Source organism: Ammodytes marinus, assembly GCF_949987685.1.
Source record: "Ammodytes marinus genome assembly, chromosome: 19".
Classification (NCBI taxonomy): domain Eukaryota; kingdom Metazoa; phylum Chordata; class Actinopteri; order Uranoscopiformes; family Ammodytidae; genus Ammodytes; species Ammodytes marinus.
The window spans coordinates 14,921,794-14,938,916 of record NC_137223.1 but is presented as its reverse complement, the minus strand read 5'-3'; the positions used below and the strand labels follow the sequence as shown (position 1 = coordinate 14,938,916).

The following is a 17,123-nucleotide window of genomic DNA, read 5'->3' as shown; positions in this document are numbered from 1 at the left end:
TATTTCATGTAGAAACCTGGCTGAGAGGAGGAGACAGAGGTTACGAGAGACGGGGGAGAGAGAGAGAGAGAGAGAGAGAGACGAACGGTAGCCTATACAGTTGTTTATAAACAGACATAAAAGTGTCATATAAGTATGCGATTAATTTAGATTAATTAATCACAGAGCCTGTAATTAATTAGATACATTTTTTTAATCGCTTGACAGCCCTAGTATTTATTATTTTCTTTCTTAACTTTTTTTTTATAGGTAGTTGCCACGTTCATCACACAAACACTCCAATCCACTGATATGAGATCATTTTGCAATTTTCAAGTACTAAATTAATGGTAGGACTGTGGCCACTAGAGCTGGTCTCTGGTCAGCAAAGGTCTTGAAAACAGCATAAGTGTGCTTGTGACACGCGTGCCACCCATGCACGTGTATGGGCACGTGCCACAGCAGATTTTTTAAATCTGAATAAAAAAATAAAAGTTTGTATTTAGCAAGTGTCACATGTTCTTAGTAAGGGCAGAATTTCATAAATAAAGGTTTATTTTTTTAGCAAGATATTTGGTCAAAAGCTAGTGGTCACCCGTCCCTCTGTCCAGTTGTTAGGCATCTGGCTGCTAGCAAGTTATGTTGTTTTACTAATTGTACTATTCATCTGAACTGAAATAAATGTTGACTTTTTTCTTTATCCTCTTCACCAGAATGCTTAGCTTACATTTTAAAAACACAAACAAATCTTCTGGGGGGGATGCCCCCAGACCCCCCTTCAGGGGTTTAGTTTTCTGACAAACATTACAATAGATACTAACATGATTAGGGCATTTGGGATTATAAATCATCTTTGAATTGGTTATACAGCATATCACATGCTATTCATTCAGGTGTGCGATGGCCACCCCAGTCAACATTTCCTGGAAACGCCACTGGTTGACAATATGGGAAACCTCTCCATCAGTGACATATAGGCTACATATGAATGAAGAAGGCTGTGTATGTTGTCCTTATCAACTTCATCATCCTCAACATCAAAGTCTGCAATCATGATAATGGATGCCTCACTATAGTCTCTTCATCTATTCATCAGCGTGTTTGCATCGTTAATGCTCACTGACTCTTTTTTCCTCTTGCTCCCTCATCTTATATTAATAAATAAAAGATTAATAAATTGGTCAGCCAAGACCGGTCAGTTGGCTTCCGTCAGACCGGGACATTAAGTAGAAAGTCATTCGTCCGCCAGTGAGGGGGAGGCAGTTACGATGCGCATATTGTTACTTTCCATGAGTGTGCACGTGCCGATCGGCGCCGCAGCAACAACTCCTGACTTGCGGCTGATGACTGTCGTCAACATTGCCTGGTGCACGCACGCGTACACACCTAGGGCTACGTGTCCGGGCACACACGCTCTCCCGAGCCGGCAAGTAAGGTGTCCTCTTTCATGGAAAGGTGTTTATTTTCCTTTTTCTTTTCTTTTCTTCTTTTTTAAGGAAAGCATCCCTCAGTGACCGCATTAAAGCTGTGAATTTTTTTTTAATTATTGCCTCTTTTGTTTAAAAATCCACCTTGAAGTAAAACGCTAAACATGACACAATGGGAGCATCCAAGGTCATACAGTCTTATCCTTTGTGTGTGAAATAAAGTGTGTTCACTAATTATGTCCTTATCACAAAAAGCAATGCGGATAGCCTTCATTGAAAGACTTAATACGCCACAGAACCCAGGTCTGCTCAGAGCAACATATATCAACACAGTCCAGCCATAACATCCTTTAACAGTTGCTGTTTGTTATTAGGTTGTGAATCTGTGATAGGGGTTTTAAAGCTGCGTCAAATATGCAGCATACATTGTGTGTGGGGATAAGGAAATGTTTCAAAGGCATGGACAGCCGGTGACACAAGTATGTATGACTATAAATGACCAAACCAACCAATATTTTTTTTCCTCAAATAAAATAACAAAAAAAAAAATTGACCGGTACTTGAGCTCGGGTGGTGTGTCTTAAAGGTGAAACTTTGTAAAAAAAAAAGATTAAAAAAATAAAGAAGATTAAAAAAAGACTGAGAGTAGCCGCGCAGTGCTCTACATCAGCCCATAGAGGACACACCTACCCTGTTTTAATGATCCACCAATCATCCACGTCCCCGGACCGCGGAGTAGTCGCCACTGTACAGTCAGAGTATAGAGAGACCGAGGCAGAGGTGGACGCGTTCTGTCGAAACGGAGAGTGCGCAGTGACAGAGGAATTAAAAAAACACCCAGAGCACATTGGCAAAGTTGTGCTGGACGAGTGGGAAGGTTTTCGTTTTCACTGAACGTCACCCTGGTCCATCGGTTCAAGTTGCACATAGGAGCAGGCTACAAGTTTCAAATGGACAGATACTTGGAGACGGCTGGCGCAACAAGCATGGGATTACTTTTGTAATGTGGATTGCTATTCCCTTGCAAGAGAATAAAGGTCTGCTGCGGAACAATGTGAGACGTTTTGCGTCTTGGATTTTCGTGTTTCTGGATATCTTGAAGATTTTGGGCAACAGTTGAGAAGGAAGAAGTTATGGGCAAAGGATTGTATGCTCCGACCCTGGGACCAACATGGATTTGCCATTACAACCCCCTGCCCCTTATTTAGAGTTTTAGCCGGTGCACTTGTGTTATTGTTGTTGTACTGGTTATTGTGAACTTCATGTTTGAGAACAAATCGCCACATTGGCCTCTTGGATTTTAAAACGTCGCCTGCCTTTGGATTGGATTTCCAACACCATGAACTTTATTGACAGTTTGACACTATTATTTTTGACGCTGTCAGCTGTCAAGGTGAGTCGTGTGTGTTTCAGCGAGCAAAAAGAAAAAAAGACAGAGAACATGAGTCGACCTCTATTTGCGAAATGTAGCCACTAGTCATTAATGTGTAGCTCGTCCTTGCCTTTCCTCTGGCTAGGTCATCGCTCGTGTTTGAACAAGCCGAAATGTTAAGCAGCGTTGGGGAGGGTTTAACAGCCATTAGGGCAACACTACATAAACCTTACCCACGCACTCGCGGGTGGTGCGCTTTTTGAGTGGCAAATGCGGCATGTGATGATTTTCTTAAAACAGTGTTGTGAAGTTTGACGCTGGGTGATTGCAGGCCTGCTCTTAAACCACCATGGAGATATTATTACGCTTTAAAGGCGCAGCGGCTCCATTCTGAATTAGGACATGTGAGCAGGTTCAGGTTCCTGGCACTGTGACTCCTCGCGTTGTTCAATGAGGAGCAATTGCTACTTTTTCACTCTGAAACTTCGCACTCCGTTTGTCGGAGCTAATCGGGCCGAATATAATCTCGAGAATTTTAATGGCCGTTTGAGAGCGCACTATAATTCGTTTTCCATATAATCATTAATCAAGTGCAGCGTGCCCGGGGAGGCTTTTGAGCAAAGGTTTCAAGGTGGAAAGGGGGGGGGGGGGAACCACACACACAGCGACGCAACACCAATATTTTCCAGCAACATGATCGGACTTTGAAGGAATATTTCTTAATGGAGTTTGCCACCTAGCAAGAAGCAAAGACGTTTTTAGGTTGGTGGAAGTTAGATTACATATTTCCCTATCGAGCGTCCCAGCCCAAAGTTTATAGAATATTTCCCCACCAATGTCCAGTAAAGCGTTTATCTAACTAACTGGTTGATTTAATGACAGCTAAGCCACCCAATCAACGCTGAATAGTATCAGGATGCTGCCTCAGCTGCTCATTGTCAGTCAGCCTATCATCACTCGTGTTCGCAGCTTGACACCCATCCATTAATATTACTGTATTTAGTGGTTTTTCTGGAGGGCTGGGGTCCCTCGGACCACAAGGTTGGACCCTCTCACGCCACCAGAAGGGGGTGGAGTCAGCGGAACCCACACAACCAGCTCCCTTTTTTTTTTTTTTTTTTTTTTTTTTTTAAGAAAGCAATGGGAAAGTTTCTCACTGAATACAAGCCGGTGCTATACCGGACTTGATCTCACGCAATATTGGTTCATTATTGCGCCAGTTGTGCGCGCATGTATGTGAGAAAGGGAGGGAGAGAGAGAAGGGGACACGCGTGCGTGAAGGCCGAGACAGTTGTGCGTAATGCGCGGACGGATGGAAAGCTGCCAGAATGCTTTGTGGTCTGACTGGTGTGGTGACAGCAACCCCCTGTGAGGGAAAGTAGCAGGCTGAAATTCTTCCCGGTTTTAATGGCAACGGTTATTAACCCGCGTAGCCAAGAGGCGGCGGAGGTAGCCTACACATGAAAGGACAGGCTAGCTGAAACTAAACCTACTCAGTTATTCAACTGCTTACGAGATTCTTTTTACATGGCTGCTGTGGTAGAATTTAGGTCACCTTTTTTGGTACATTGTACTTCTGGTCAACTATTTAGCCATGTAAGTCCTTATACACCCCATATAGCAATGTATAGCCTACTGTATGATAGTTCTACAGACAACTTAACTGAGGAAGTAATTATATCAATTTTGATAAATATATTATAAACTCTTGGCTGAACTGTTACTTCAAAATGTCAGTTTTGTGAAAACATTCCCAGATGTGGTGTAGGATAAGGACCATGCTCTTATGTTTTTGATGCTTATAGAATATAGAGAATAAACATTATGACTTATTGACCCCCAATTGTGTTTAGTCCAGCCCAGGATATGACTAATAATGTGATTTCTACAGCCTGACAGAGGTCAACATTACATATATTTGCTGTACAGCTGTGGATAAGTAAAGGGGAAATGGCAGGGTTATTCTGAGCTCATGCACAATCTACTGTAACTAACAGCTTGCATTTTTGTTTCTTTCTCTCCTTGCAGAGTGCCCACATACCGAAGGAAACAGAAAGAGGTCCACATGACGGTAGGTGTCCCACAGGGCAGCGTGGGAATACAGTCTGCACTGGGCTCCCTGGCTGGCACACAGCCAAATAGAAAAGGGCTGGTTTGAGGTTCACCTTGACACATTAAAGGGAAATTATCGCCTCCTGGTGGACAAGTTTGACCCTGTCCAGTTTTACCCTCCCCCCCCCCCCCAACAAAAAAAAACTCCCTTTTAGTAAGTGAGAGCAGTTACCCCACTAAATCTCAACACTTGGACATTTTCCTCCTGTACAGCATTCCTTCTTGTTTGAGGTTAAGCTGGGGAAATGTTATGGTGACCAGACTCTTTTATAGAAAGGAATGTCACCCTCTTGGCCCACAATTTCATTTTGCACAATCCCTGCGTTGCCCAATCTAACTTGGACAATCAGAAGCTGAAATTCATGATATTGTTCAGGCTCTGTGTATTTGGTTTGGCTTCCCAGAGGGCTGTCAGGCTGGGGGTTGTTTTAGGCCCTGGGTGGTGTTTTGGGGGTGTTGTCTGCTTGTGTGCTAATATCTTTCTCAAGAGCAGAACTCCTGCAAAGACAGAGAGAAGGGGGGGGGGGGGGGGAGAGTAGACTCAAGGTGAAAAGCAGGCTATTGGCTAGTACTGTACAGCTGTAGGTGAACTGATTCACATTGGAGCTGAGTTAGAGGTATGCAAACGAGGTGACACTCAAATCCAGCCATTATTAGAGGCAGGAGATGTTGCAACAAAATATATATATATATATATATATAAACATATACAGAGAGAGAACTAGTTAATTCCATTTGGAATTTGCACAACATAATTTGCCTTTACAGAACCTGATAACGTGTATAAACCAAGTGCTTTTCAATGCAATAATAGAAAGTGAGACGTGTGTGTGCATGTACTGTATGTGTGTGTTTCATCTCCTTCCACCGTGACTCCCTTTGTAAGCCTGCCAGCATTTTTGAAATGCACGTCTCCTTTTAGGTGTGTGTTATTGTTACTGTAGCACTGTAGCATTCAAGAGTCAATGGTTTAGACTAGAGCACCCGCTGCCATTTTATGTAACCCCCGTATGCTGTGACTCTTCTCTCCCAGTGATCCCTTTAATGGAGGTGTACAACAAGAGTTTGTGTCAGCCTCGGGAGCTGCTGGTGGAGATTCTGCAGGAGTATCCGGAGGAGGTGGAGCACATCTTCATCCCGTCCTGTGTGGTGCTGACGCGCTGTGCCGGCTGCTGCAATGATGAGATGCTGCAGTGCATGCCCACGTCCAGCTATAACATTACAATGGAGGTCAGCAGCGTTATTTACAACAGCATTACTTTTTTCTTTTTTTTTGGGGGGGGGGGGGGTGATTTGTGCTGTGGGGTTCACAGGGTTGGGACTGGTATAAAGGGCTGGAAGTGACCCCCCGCTGTATCCTTGACCTTTTTGTGACAAAAATGTCAACCCTGTACTTGCCCCCTTTTTTTCACTTTCACCCCTGCTCCTCGGAGAGAGTCCGTCCACACCTCTGGGTTCTCTGTGCACGAGGTGTCAGTCTGTTCTATGGATCACTGAGAAAGGGCCGATCAAAGCTCTTTTTTGAACTTTACACCTCTCGGTTATGGTTGCTCACCTTTTTTTATAGTCTGTAGTCAGGTTTCCATCCAAATTTGCTGCACATTTTTGACCAAAGTTCCCAGAAAGCCTGCTCAAGAAAATGCTTGTGAGTATATGGCAAAACATGGCATTTATGTTTTTTCATGTATTCATTTGAGTCTCCTCATTGATCCACACACATCTGATGTTTCGTCCGCTGCCATTTTTTTCACCCCTTCAGTTTGCATGAAGACCAATCCCAGACTTGTAAAACTTAATTCTAGATTCTCTTTTTCTCATTTGAAGTGAAACCCCTCAGTCCAAAGTGACCTTTCTGTGTGACCTTTTGTTGTTCCGTGTCCGTCCTGACTGACCGTTGTAGAATAACTGTAGATCAACGTATGCTTCTTTCAGTTGTGTGACAATTTATCCCTCTCTCTCTCCCTCTCTCTCTCTCTTTTTCTTCTCTTACAGATTAAAAGAATAAAACCCCAAAGGCAACAAAACGATATTTTTATGAGTTTCTCAGAACACAGCGCATGTGAGTGTAGGTAAGAAACCCTGAACACACACACTGCAAACATGCACCATGTACATGAGTTACTAACCACTGTATGTTTGGGAGGCAGTGCAGAGGTCGACCGAATGTGTCATGTAAAGTTATGGTTTTCCGACACATTTAACAGATATGCATATCAGGCAGTTTAACACCTTATCTTCGCCTCTTGAACTCCGCTGGTCTTTAAAAAGAAAAGCTGAGCAGGTTAGTTCATCTTCAGCGTGTTACTTTAGTCTTTTGTTTTGATTGGTAGCTAACATAACCAGTAGGAGAATTAGAATTAGCCACAGGTTCTTGACTCCCACGAAAAGAACTGGATGGCTCACAAAAGTGAAACAAGGAAAAAGTCAACATTGCATCTTTATATCATCCTCTACTCGTGTGACCATCCAGGGACAATCATGACCAGCTATGTCACATGTCTTTGCCTTAGCTCCTGATGTCATGTCAAAATTGAGATCACAACGATGGCTGCCTGAGATTTGAGCTGTGTGACACAGGCGTCACCCTCCCACGTTTTAAGGGAAATCTATAAAGCAAACAAACATTAATGGGAGGATTATTGGCAGAAGACCAAGCTCTGACTGCAATGATTTAATGCCTCTTTCCAGAGCCATCAAAACTGTAGAAAGTCTGTACAGCCCCTGACTATAAAAAAAAATGTCAATGAACTTTCTATGGTCTGTTATTGCCTAATGGTAAATGCAATAATGTGTTACTATAAATGTTTAGGGCACCTCTATAAAGGCTGTGATTACTCTATTTAGCACAATTCATTCACAGATCACCAAGTCACTGCTATAAGAGTATAGGAAGAGTCAGAAAAACAAATAATGTGAACCAGCTGAGTGTAGTGCATTAAATACACACATTTTGTACTTTTATTATTGTATTATTATTATTATCATGTTCATTTTATGCCATACTGCAATCAGCATTCACTTAATACAGCTCTGATTCAGCAGCAGGAGAGTAAACAGTGGGCAGTGAGGCTCATACCAATGTACCAAAAGTAACACTGGACTACATGCTTCACCATTTCCAGTCAATCAGTTATGCAAAGGAAGGCTATTTGAATCCAGTGCAGGCACCATATTAGCATTGTTCATATACTGTACACGCTTCATTCAGTATATTAATGTAGATTTATTGTTCCCATCTCACAAATAGAAACTTGGCTGTGTCTCCGTCACTCCTTTCAATGGAATACTTTTCCCTAACACTTTGTGCTAACTTTGTGTCAGCAAATACATTGCTCCACACGCTGTTATCAGCAAAGAGTAGTCACATGGACGAGGAGTGAAACAAACCTGACAACCTGCTATTGTAGGCATGTGTTTGTGTGTGTCTGTGAGTGTGTACACTGCCATAAACCTAGAAAAATGCTGCAAAGGTTCTGGTAAAGGATGATGATGTAACATGATTTGAAGAAGATTGATGTGAGCCCACGTATAGGGATAATGAGCCTCTGGTCTCTGATGATCTGGATATGTATCTGTTTACCAGGAAACAACAGCATGCTGTGATCTAATGCCATGATGTTTTGTCCCCGCCTTTCAGAAAGAAGACAGACGTGAAAGAACAGAGAGAAAAGTGAGTACCGAACTCTTTTATGCATGGACAGTGGGTTTTTTCAGGAGACACAATGGGGACTTGAGATTTGATCTTTTTCCTGTTTCGCTGCAAAAACAAACTCTCGCCCTTGTTCGTCCTCGGCTCTCGGCCTGTATGACATCAACACACATGCTCCCTCTTACTTGATTGATCCATATGTTATTTACTCGCCCCTGTATTCCTCTGACACTCCATTTCCTTTCACATAGACACACTCAAACACGCACAAAACTGTAATACATCATACAAAGAAACACACAACAACAGGCAAGTAGATGAACATGGAGCTCTCAGGTGATAAAAGGGGGAATACCAGCTCAATCTATCCAGGTGAATGAGTGACATTTCACGAGGTCATTACCCTCCCCTACGCCCGTCCATTACACCTTTTCTATCTTTACATTCCTCACCTCTCTCCTTTACTGTTCCCACTTAACTGCTGTTACTCCTGTTAGGGACTGCTCTGACATAGATAACAGTGTTTTTGAAGACCTGGCTAACTTTTGTGTTTAAGGTCCTTTGCTTCCCACGCAACAGGCGTCATTGTGCTGAGGGTCATTAAAAACTCCTTAATCCCCCGTCTGCGAACAGTCGTTAATATCTTTGAAGTGCACAGTGGTTGTATTTTGACTTTATGTCAGGTCGTTCGTCATATAGATAAGGGCTATAGTTTTGAGACCTCCTCTTTAACCTTGCCTTAACTGTTTACGAGTCCCGCTGTGGTGGCGTGGGTCTACAAAGCCACAGTCCTGGGGTCGTTCAACTCCTGTTTCTGATGCTTTCATACTTTCATGTTAGCTTTAACGCTGGCCTCTGACCTCTCAGTGGTGACAAGTCACCGGAGGTCTGTTAGGGTGAGTCATTCTGCTGAGGGCGTCAACCTTGTGAACAAGTAAAAGAAGGAAATTCTTACATTTACAACACATCAGCTGCATCCTGTTGGATATTTTTATTAAATGGCGTCATATTGGTCATCCAATCCCAGCTGGGTTGGACCTAGCATCGTTTGTGACCTCAGCTATGAGATGGATTTACAGGAGGTTTGGAAAACACATTCATGGTCTGCACAGAGGATGAATTGCAGGAAAGGAACGCCTTCATATAGCGCCATCATTTGGTCAAAGGTTTTGGTTTATGACTTATACCTGCAAAACTAATGCCATTCCCATCAGCCTCATCTGTACTTGTGTTTAATGCTAACTAGCAAATTATACCATGCTAACATACTTAACTAAGATGAACATGGTACTAAACATCAACATGATAGCATTGCCATTGTCATCATGTTACTATGCTACCTTTAGAATTTTGCTCAAAGCACTTCTTTGCCTATGCACAGCCTGCGCAACAAACCTTTCTCAACGGATATTTTTTCCGTAGGAAAACATTTTATCATTCTGAGCAGAAAGCAGACATCTGATCATAGTAATACAGTACTATTAAATAACCAACCTGCTGCTGGATAACAAACTGACGAAATGATGTTTAGACTACCCCATAGAGCTTTGCTAATGTGACCAAATCAGGGATTAATATATAGAATACTGAGGTCCCAAAAGGGGCTACGTTTGACTCTATGGCGTCTTTAATGATGTATTGATTACTGACAATGCCAATATTGCAACCCGAAACTGTCCGGAAGCTAATCGTGGTGAGGTAACAATTTTAGTATAGCAAAAGTTTCCTATTTAGTTGTGTAAGCTACATCTTGTACAGTTTATGCAACCCAGCTTGTATTTTGAACACACCCCCTATATTTTAATCCACCCCGCACCTGTGAAACTCCAGGTGCCTGCTTTACAAGCTTGTTCTCATTGTTCTGTGTTCTGAAACAAGTTGAATCAGCCATAAAGAGGTGACCCAGATATGCAGAAAGATGCAGTTTTGGTGAAGTTCAAGTTTATTGTCCCCAATCCATCTGGGAACATTCGGAACTGTGAGCTAAGCCAACATGTCAAACTATTAATCGCTCACATCCTGCAAAGTCATTGTACTGTTTCACAAAAACAGATTGTTTAAGTTGGACAATAAAGCGGGTTTTTACATGGAACATTTGATATCACCCCATTCACACTACAGGATGTGTGGAAAGCACCTACAATAAGCTGCATTAGTGTGGGTGTGTCTTTGAATCTTCACGGATCAGAACACATTTCATTGGTCGCTCCTTTTAAGAAGTAACTCTTTTTTTTAAACAGTTCACCAAAGGGGCTGCATTTTTCTGCGCTTCAATATTTGAATTGATATCATCCCTCCCTTAAGAAAAACATGAGGAATTGTCCATTTTAGAAATATCACACTCTGTACATTCATGTGAACACTGCCTGACACCTTTCTCATTTTTGCGATTATGGAAACGATCATCTCAAAGGTCAATCAATAATCAAATTAAACAATAACTTGTTTGAATGGCTCATTGTTTGACTGTTTGATTTATAGATTTTTGAAAATAAATGCTTTTAATCAGTAATGGTTTTAGCAACCATTAGTTTAGGGAATTTCTAAACACATCACCTAACAGCTTAGTCCATCTCTCCTCAGTCTCTCAGGCATTTCTCTCTCTTTCTGCGTATGTTGTCCTCTCTCTCTTGCAGAAAACCCCGGAAAGGCAAGGGCAAAGGCCAAAAGAGAAAACGAAAGAAAAACCGTGACAAAACAATTCCCGATGCGTATGTCAGCTCCGCCTTCTCCACCTACCTGCACCTGAGTGTTGCGCTTCTCATAATTAAGCTAATTTGGGAGGAGCTCTTTTGCCCTTTCTAACTTGCAGGACTTAATTTGACCGTCAATTAGCATGTTGCTTCCGTCCATTGTCCTAACTTTGTCTCGTCAGTCCTGTGCTGCTTCATTGTCCGAATATCAGCGCCGAAGAAGCCGTGTGTGCTAACATGTTTTGCTAACGTGTAGCTTTAGCAAAACTTTACACAACATTGTTAACCAGGGAAGAGCAGCGGACCTACTAGCCGTGCTCCCAGCTCACAAGAAATTAACCCTAACTCATCTCCGCCCATCAAAATACCCATCTTATCCCCCCTCAACCTTACCAGCTCCCTGTTCTGACAAGGATATCGCTCTCTGTGGCTGAGACTGGGACGATGGTTGGGATGAGATACAGCAGTGGATCATGGAAAACAGTAGAAAAAAAAGTTGCTCCTATCACATCTCGTCAGATAGTGAATTTTTATGATTGATAATGGTCATGTTTAAAGAAGCTGGAATAAACAGATCGGCCATTGGCTGTAACTGGAAACCTTCTACTGAAACAGATCACAGCTCCACCAGCATGGCCTTGCAGACCGGCTCGTACTGATCTGGTATCAGTGCTGGGATCACCGGGATTGTAATCTTGGCCCTGTGTTCAGTGTTGAGTCTGTGCTGCCTTGCTGTGTCTCGTACCCGTCTCCTTTCCACTCTTGTTCTTTTCATCTTTACAAACAGGTTTCGGTGTCCCGTGCTGGTACTTTTTATGTAACGTGAAGATATGAGTGATGGCTATCTATTGAGTTTTTTTTTCTTTCTTTTACTATGGGAGATTTGTAAACCAGCAAATTGTAAAGCAAGTACTGTTTTGTGTCTTTGTTTACCTCTGCTCTTGTCTCTTAAAACAGCACCCATATTTTATTTCAAAAGAATATAAAGATGATCTAATGTTTCTTCAATGCGCATATACTGTGAAAGAATACATGTTCTTGTGTTTCTTTGTCGTATGTATATAGAGATGTCAATGGAGTAACTGAGCCTTCATCTGTCCATTTTACCAAGAAATGTCATTTAAACCACTTTCCGCCTCTGTTCTGAATCGAATGTCTCTCTGTGGGATACATAGTCTTCAAGTTTTTACTCAATAAAATGAAATATTTCATAACGGAGCACCACGCATACCCTTGAGTCTTCTTTACCGAGAATTTGTAAGAGTGTGAGCAAGACGTGTGCAATCATTGACCTGCAGTATAAAGCCAATGGTGTCGTTTTGTGTTGCATGAACCGGTCCAGAGCTTTTTTCCTCACTGCATGTCTAACATATACAAGGCGTTTGTTGGTGGCCCAATCAACGAAGCAGGGTTTGGGGGGTGTGGGGGGAGGGTAATTTTACTGCTTGGGTATTTGTCTGCTCTGTGGGAAACTGTGTGCAATACTACCCAACTGTCACATGCAGTGCGACTTGGCAGTGGCTTGGAAGGGTAAAACTGGAGCATACGAAGGGGTGACCTTAGGGTGGCCTTTCTTGTGGGTTGGTAATTGTACACGGTGATAATCTGCCTCTCTCCCTTTTTTCCTCCCCACCTCTGTGTGTCTGTCTCTCTCCATCCAGTGTCTGTGAGCCATGTTGTGATCACTGCTCAGAGAGGAGAAAGCGTTTGTTCGTGCAGGACCCTGCAACCTGCCGATGCTCCTGCAAACACACAGATTCATACTGTAAAGACCGCCAGCTAGAGCTCAACGAGAGGACCTGCAAGTAAGTGCTGTCGATTGAGAGAGACACAATCTAAGGATAACGTTTAAGTTTCGGTACAAACACAACAAAAATCTCATTCAAAATTGACCTTAATTACCATGGTTGCATGGGGCGGGGGGGCATGGGGCTTTAAGAGCCTCTCCTATTTTTTTTTTAAGTCCAGACCCACTATCGGACGGAAATGTTCATTCGCTGTCCAAGAAAATGTCAAATAAAATTCAGCCAATTAATGAATACTATACCACCCTTATAGTGGTCACTGGTCACTGGTCAGTGGTCAGCGTTGAAAATCTGCAAACAAGTGGCATTGGCGCAATGTAACTTTGCTCAACAGTGTGTTGTGTGGTTCAATTGATTGTCTCGACAGGGAAAATTGTATACACTCTCTCACAAGTCTACACAGTTCGTTTCAACTCTACAGAGGACGCTTCAGTGTAATTTAACTTATTGTTTGAGTTTCATTGCCTGTAACTTTATTGTTTTGGTAGATACTCTCAGCATTGTTGTTTTTTCAGACGTACTAGAGCTAGTATTTATAGCTCTGATAAACTCACTGTACACTACCGGCTTTGCACCAAAGGGATACTTGTGAGCATGTTGGAGCATGTTGGAGCATTTAGCTAAAAGTAAATGCTGGACAATCGTCACATGGACACAAATAGACACGCCAACTCCAAAAAGACGCTAATTTGTTTGAAGCTATGTTCTTGCCTCTGACAACGATTTTTATGTACCTTTTCTGCCTTTCTCAGATGTGACAAGCCACGAAGATGAGAGAGGTTTGAGCACCAGATGTACAAGATGAAGGAACATTGAGATATTTCACAGCACAGCACTTTGACCTTTGAACCGTAAGCTCTTCTTTTTCTGTGGAAAGCATTCCCCTTGGACTGACTGAGAGAGAACAAAAAGAAAGACTGAACTGAAGTTTCCTCCCACTGTATATCTGTGTGTATATAGACCATGATAAAAAGAAGAAAAAAAAAGAGTACAGAATTGTTATGCTGCTACAGAAACAAATAACTAAACCTATCATTTGACAAAAAGCAAATATGCACCATGTGGTTTTGCATTTCTAACAGGCTTGCGATGCAGGTGTAGTCTTGTTGTCAATTCATTGTATGCAATTACTTCACTGGATATGAGTCTACTGTGGTTGTACTGTATGTCAATCATAAATTGCAAAACCTCTCAATCTAAGATATATTTAACTGCTAAACCAGCGGGTGAGGCTGAAGAGGACATGGTCACGCTCTCATTTCAATGGATGGATTTTTTTCGTCAGTCTCGCTTTTGGAATATAACAGCAGGACAACCCGGACAGCTGATGGAAATCTTGAATCTGTCTTTAACGTGATATCGCTTCCTTTCTTGTATGGACATTGCACGGCTGACGTGGACTTACACAATGTTACTATTGTGTTCAGCTTGCAGGAGGAGAGACTCTGGAAGGCCATATACTTTTAAAGGGATACTGGTTATCAATATAGCATCTGATGTTTTGCTATGTCCTTCATGAAAACCACTGAAAAACATCCTATACTGTAGTTTGATTCCATTTGAAAAACTGTGCCTCACAACATGTACTGAGAAATCTTTCGAGTGCTTTTTAAATTATTTTTTGTTTCCTTTGTTCAGGAGAGGGGATTGTCAAAGTAGTTATGTTAGTTGTTGAACTCAATACAGAATCCATTGATTACATATCTTCTTCTCTGAACGTGTACATACTTAATATCCCTGTATGCCATAGTCCATTCTAGATAATTTATAATGTTATAGAGTATATTTCAGTATTCAGTCTTCTACCCATATTTAATTTGGTCTATTTATATATGCAGTGTTATGTACCTGTAGCTGTCCTATCCCCACCTCCCCCATGTGTAAGGTCACTGATGGCTATTCTCAGCGCGGACACTCACCGTGCCTTTCTATGATACAAAAAGAAAAAAATAGAGAAAGAAAATCTAAAATGATTTGTTAACATTCCCTAAATGGATCCTGTGTACCTGTGTACTGATGACATCTCTGGATTGTTCAACCCCTCTTATCTAAGGGGGCTGTGTAGAACTTTAACGTGTGTGTATCTGTATGTTCGTAAGTGTGTGTGTGTGTGTGTGTGTGTGTGTGTGTGTGTGTGTGTGTGTGTGTGTGTGCGTGTGTGTGTGTGTGCATGTGTGTGTGTGTGTGTGTGTGTGTGTGTGTGTGTGTGTGTGTGTGTGTGTGTGTGTGTGTGTGTGTGTGTGTGTGTGTGTGTGAGTGAGTGTGAGTGTGTGTTTGTGTTCACGTGCATTTGCCGATTTGCGCATCTGTGTGTTGGTGTTAGTAAGTTGTATTTAAGTATTTAAGTAAGTAGCGGACCTGTGTTTTGTTCGTCCTGCAAGATGCTAATACAAATAAACTACTGCTAGCAGCTCAGCATACACTACCACAACAACACAACCATTTCAAATTTGGATAACGATCTGCATCCTCTCTGCCATCATACTGTCTTAGAGCCCTCATTTTTAGTTCTCTTTGCCTCTTCTTCACTATTAACATGTTTTCTGTGTCTATGTAAAACAGTAAAGCATATTTATTTTCAAATGATATTGTTTTTATATAAAATAAGGAAAAGGTTGCTGTGTTGTGAATGATGTGTTTTCATGAGAATTAATTAGGCAATGCGAGTTTCCCATGTTTATTGTGTGTGCAGCACCTTGATGCTCACGCGTCTAGGAAGAATCTCTGCAGAATGTAATCTGAAAGAAATACATCAGAGAAATAAGAAATTCCTGCACGCTTTTCATGACAGACGGACATTCAGCCTTATGAATAAAATGGCACTTTGAAGCAGTGTGCAGTAATTTCGTCTGTTAAATCTAACCACAGACAACTGTCAAGGAGTGCTGCCAACTGTTGTGATCACTAATACAATTAAGATAACATTTTTTCCTGTTACATAATAGCAAAATAACCTGTTATGTAGTGGGGTAAAGAGGAAGAAACTGGCACAATTACACAACAGAAGCAGTTTGTATAGGTAGGTATTTGGATTAATCTTTGGCAAAAATTGACATTATGAAACCATGCCAGACATAACATTTGAACTGTCCAAACAAATGCAACCCCGTCATTCAGTCCAAGCAAACCACTGTAAAATAAAGCATAACTAATAAAAGTCAAATCTGGTGCAAGTTTAGCCGCCACTCAATGCAACATCTAGGAAAACTCTAGCCTGGTCCTACCAGACCATCGTACTTCATTTCATTTCGTTTGCACAGAAGGTCTGGATTAATTAATTAAAATTGAGCGGAAGCAGGTAGGCGTGTGGTGCCAGGCAAGGAAAACTCTGCATCGGGCAAGTAAATTCATGAATTCTAGAAGATTACTTTGTAGCATGAACAGGGCGACTCTACTGCTTACCTCTTGATAATCAAGATGTTGGATGAAACTCATGGATGCATCACTTCATCGATCCTCCCTGGATTGGGTTTTATCAACTCAACGATACCCAAAGCAACACAGTGTCCCAGGTACTCTGTTTTCATTATGCAAACCAAACTGGATCGAGGTCTCTCAAATCGGTGAGTCGTTTGATAGGTGAATGACTGTTAGGCGATATCTGCTTCCTTCAGGGAACAATGCAGCTTAAATCGCTAGAATGATAACTCTGGTGTGAGAGTAGTCTAACCCCTCAGTCTAACGCCTCTGTTGGCCCTATCCACTACGAGAAACTTTTTTAGGAACTCAGAAACATTACCTTGAACAAATGTCTGTGGGACCTGTTAAGCCTTAATGAACAGGCTTACTCTGCTGTTCCGCTTTACCACATTATCATCTCCCCTGTCCCTCTGTATTCCACCAGGGAGGACAAAGAGCAGTTTAAACTAGCAGAGCACGGGATTAGTGACTTGCTTGGTGATACTGAAGCAGTAGCTGCTGAACCCTAGGCTCCTGGGTCAAATCTGACCCCTATGAATGTAGATTAACGGGAGGTTTTGGGATATTTGGTCATGTTTGTTTTGAAACTCGTTCCCTCTTATCCCCATTGCTTGCTGCTTCCCGGTAGATTAGCTCTTGCATTGTGCTAATGCTCTGCTCTCCGTG

The 17,123-nt window shown here is 42.0% G+C and overlaps 1 protein-coding gene across 2 annotated transcripts; it reads left to right on the top strand.

Annotated features, from left to right (window-relative positions):
• Positions 1-2,185: 2,185 nt before the first annotated feature.
• vegfab (vascular endothelial growth factor Ab) lies at positions 2,186-15,654 on the top strand. Of its 2 annotated transcripts, XM_080047438.1 has the most exons (8): positions 2,186-2,799; positions 4,807-4,849; positions 5,924-6,120; positions 6,883-6,959; positions 8,528-8,560; positions 11,176-11,250; positions 12,894-13,037; positions 13,790-15,654. In XM_080047438.1, the coding sequence occupies exons 1-8, from the start codon at positions 2,746-2,748 to the stop codon at positions 13,809-13,811; spliced, it is 645 nt and encodes a 214-aa protein (XP_079903564.1). In that variant the 5' UTR covers positions 2,186-2,745; the 3' UTR covers positions 13,812-15,654. The 2 variants fall into 2 exon arrangements, with proteins under 2 accessions (XP_079903564.1, XP_079903565.1); XM_080047439.1 differs by lacking the exon at positions 11,176-11,250.
• Positions 15,655-17,123: the final 1,469 nt, after the last annotated feature.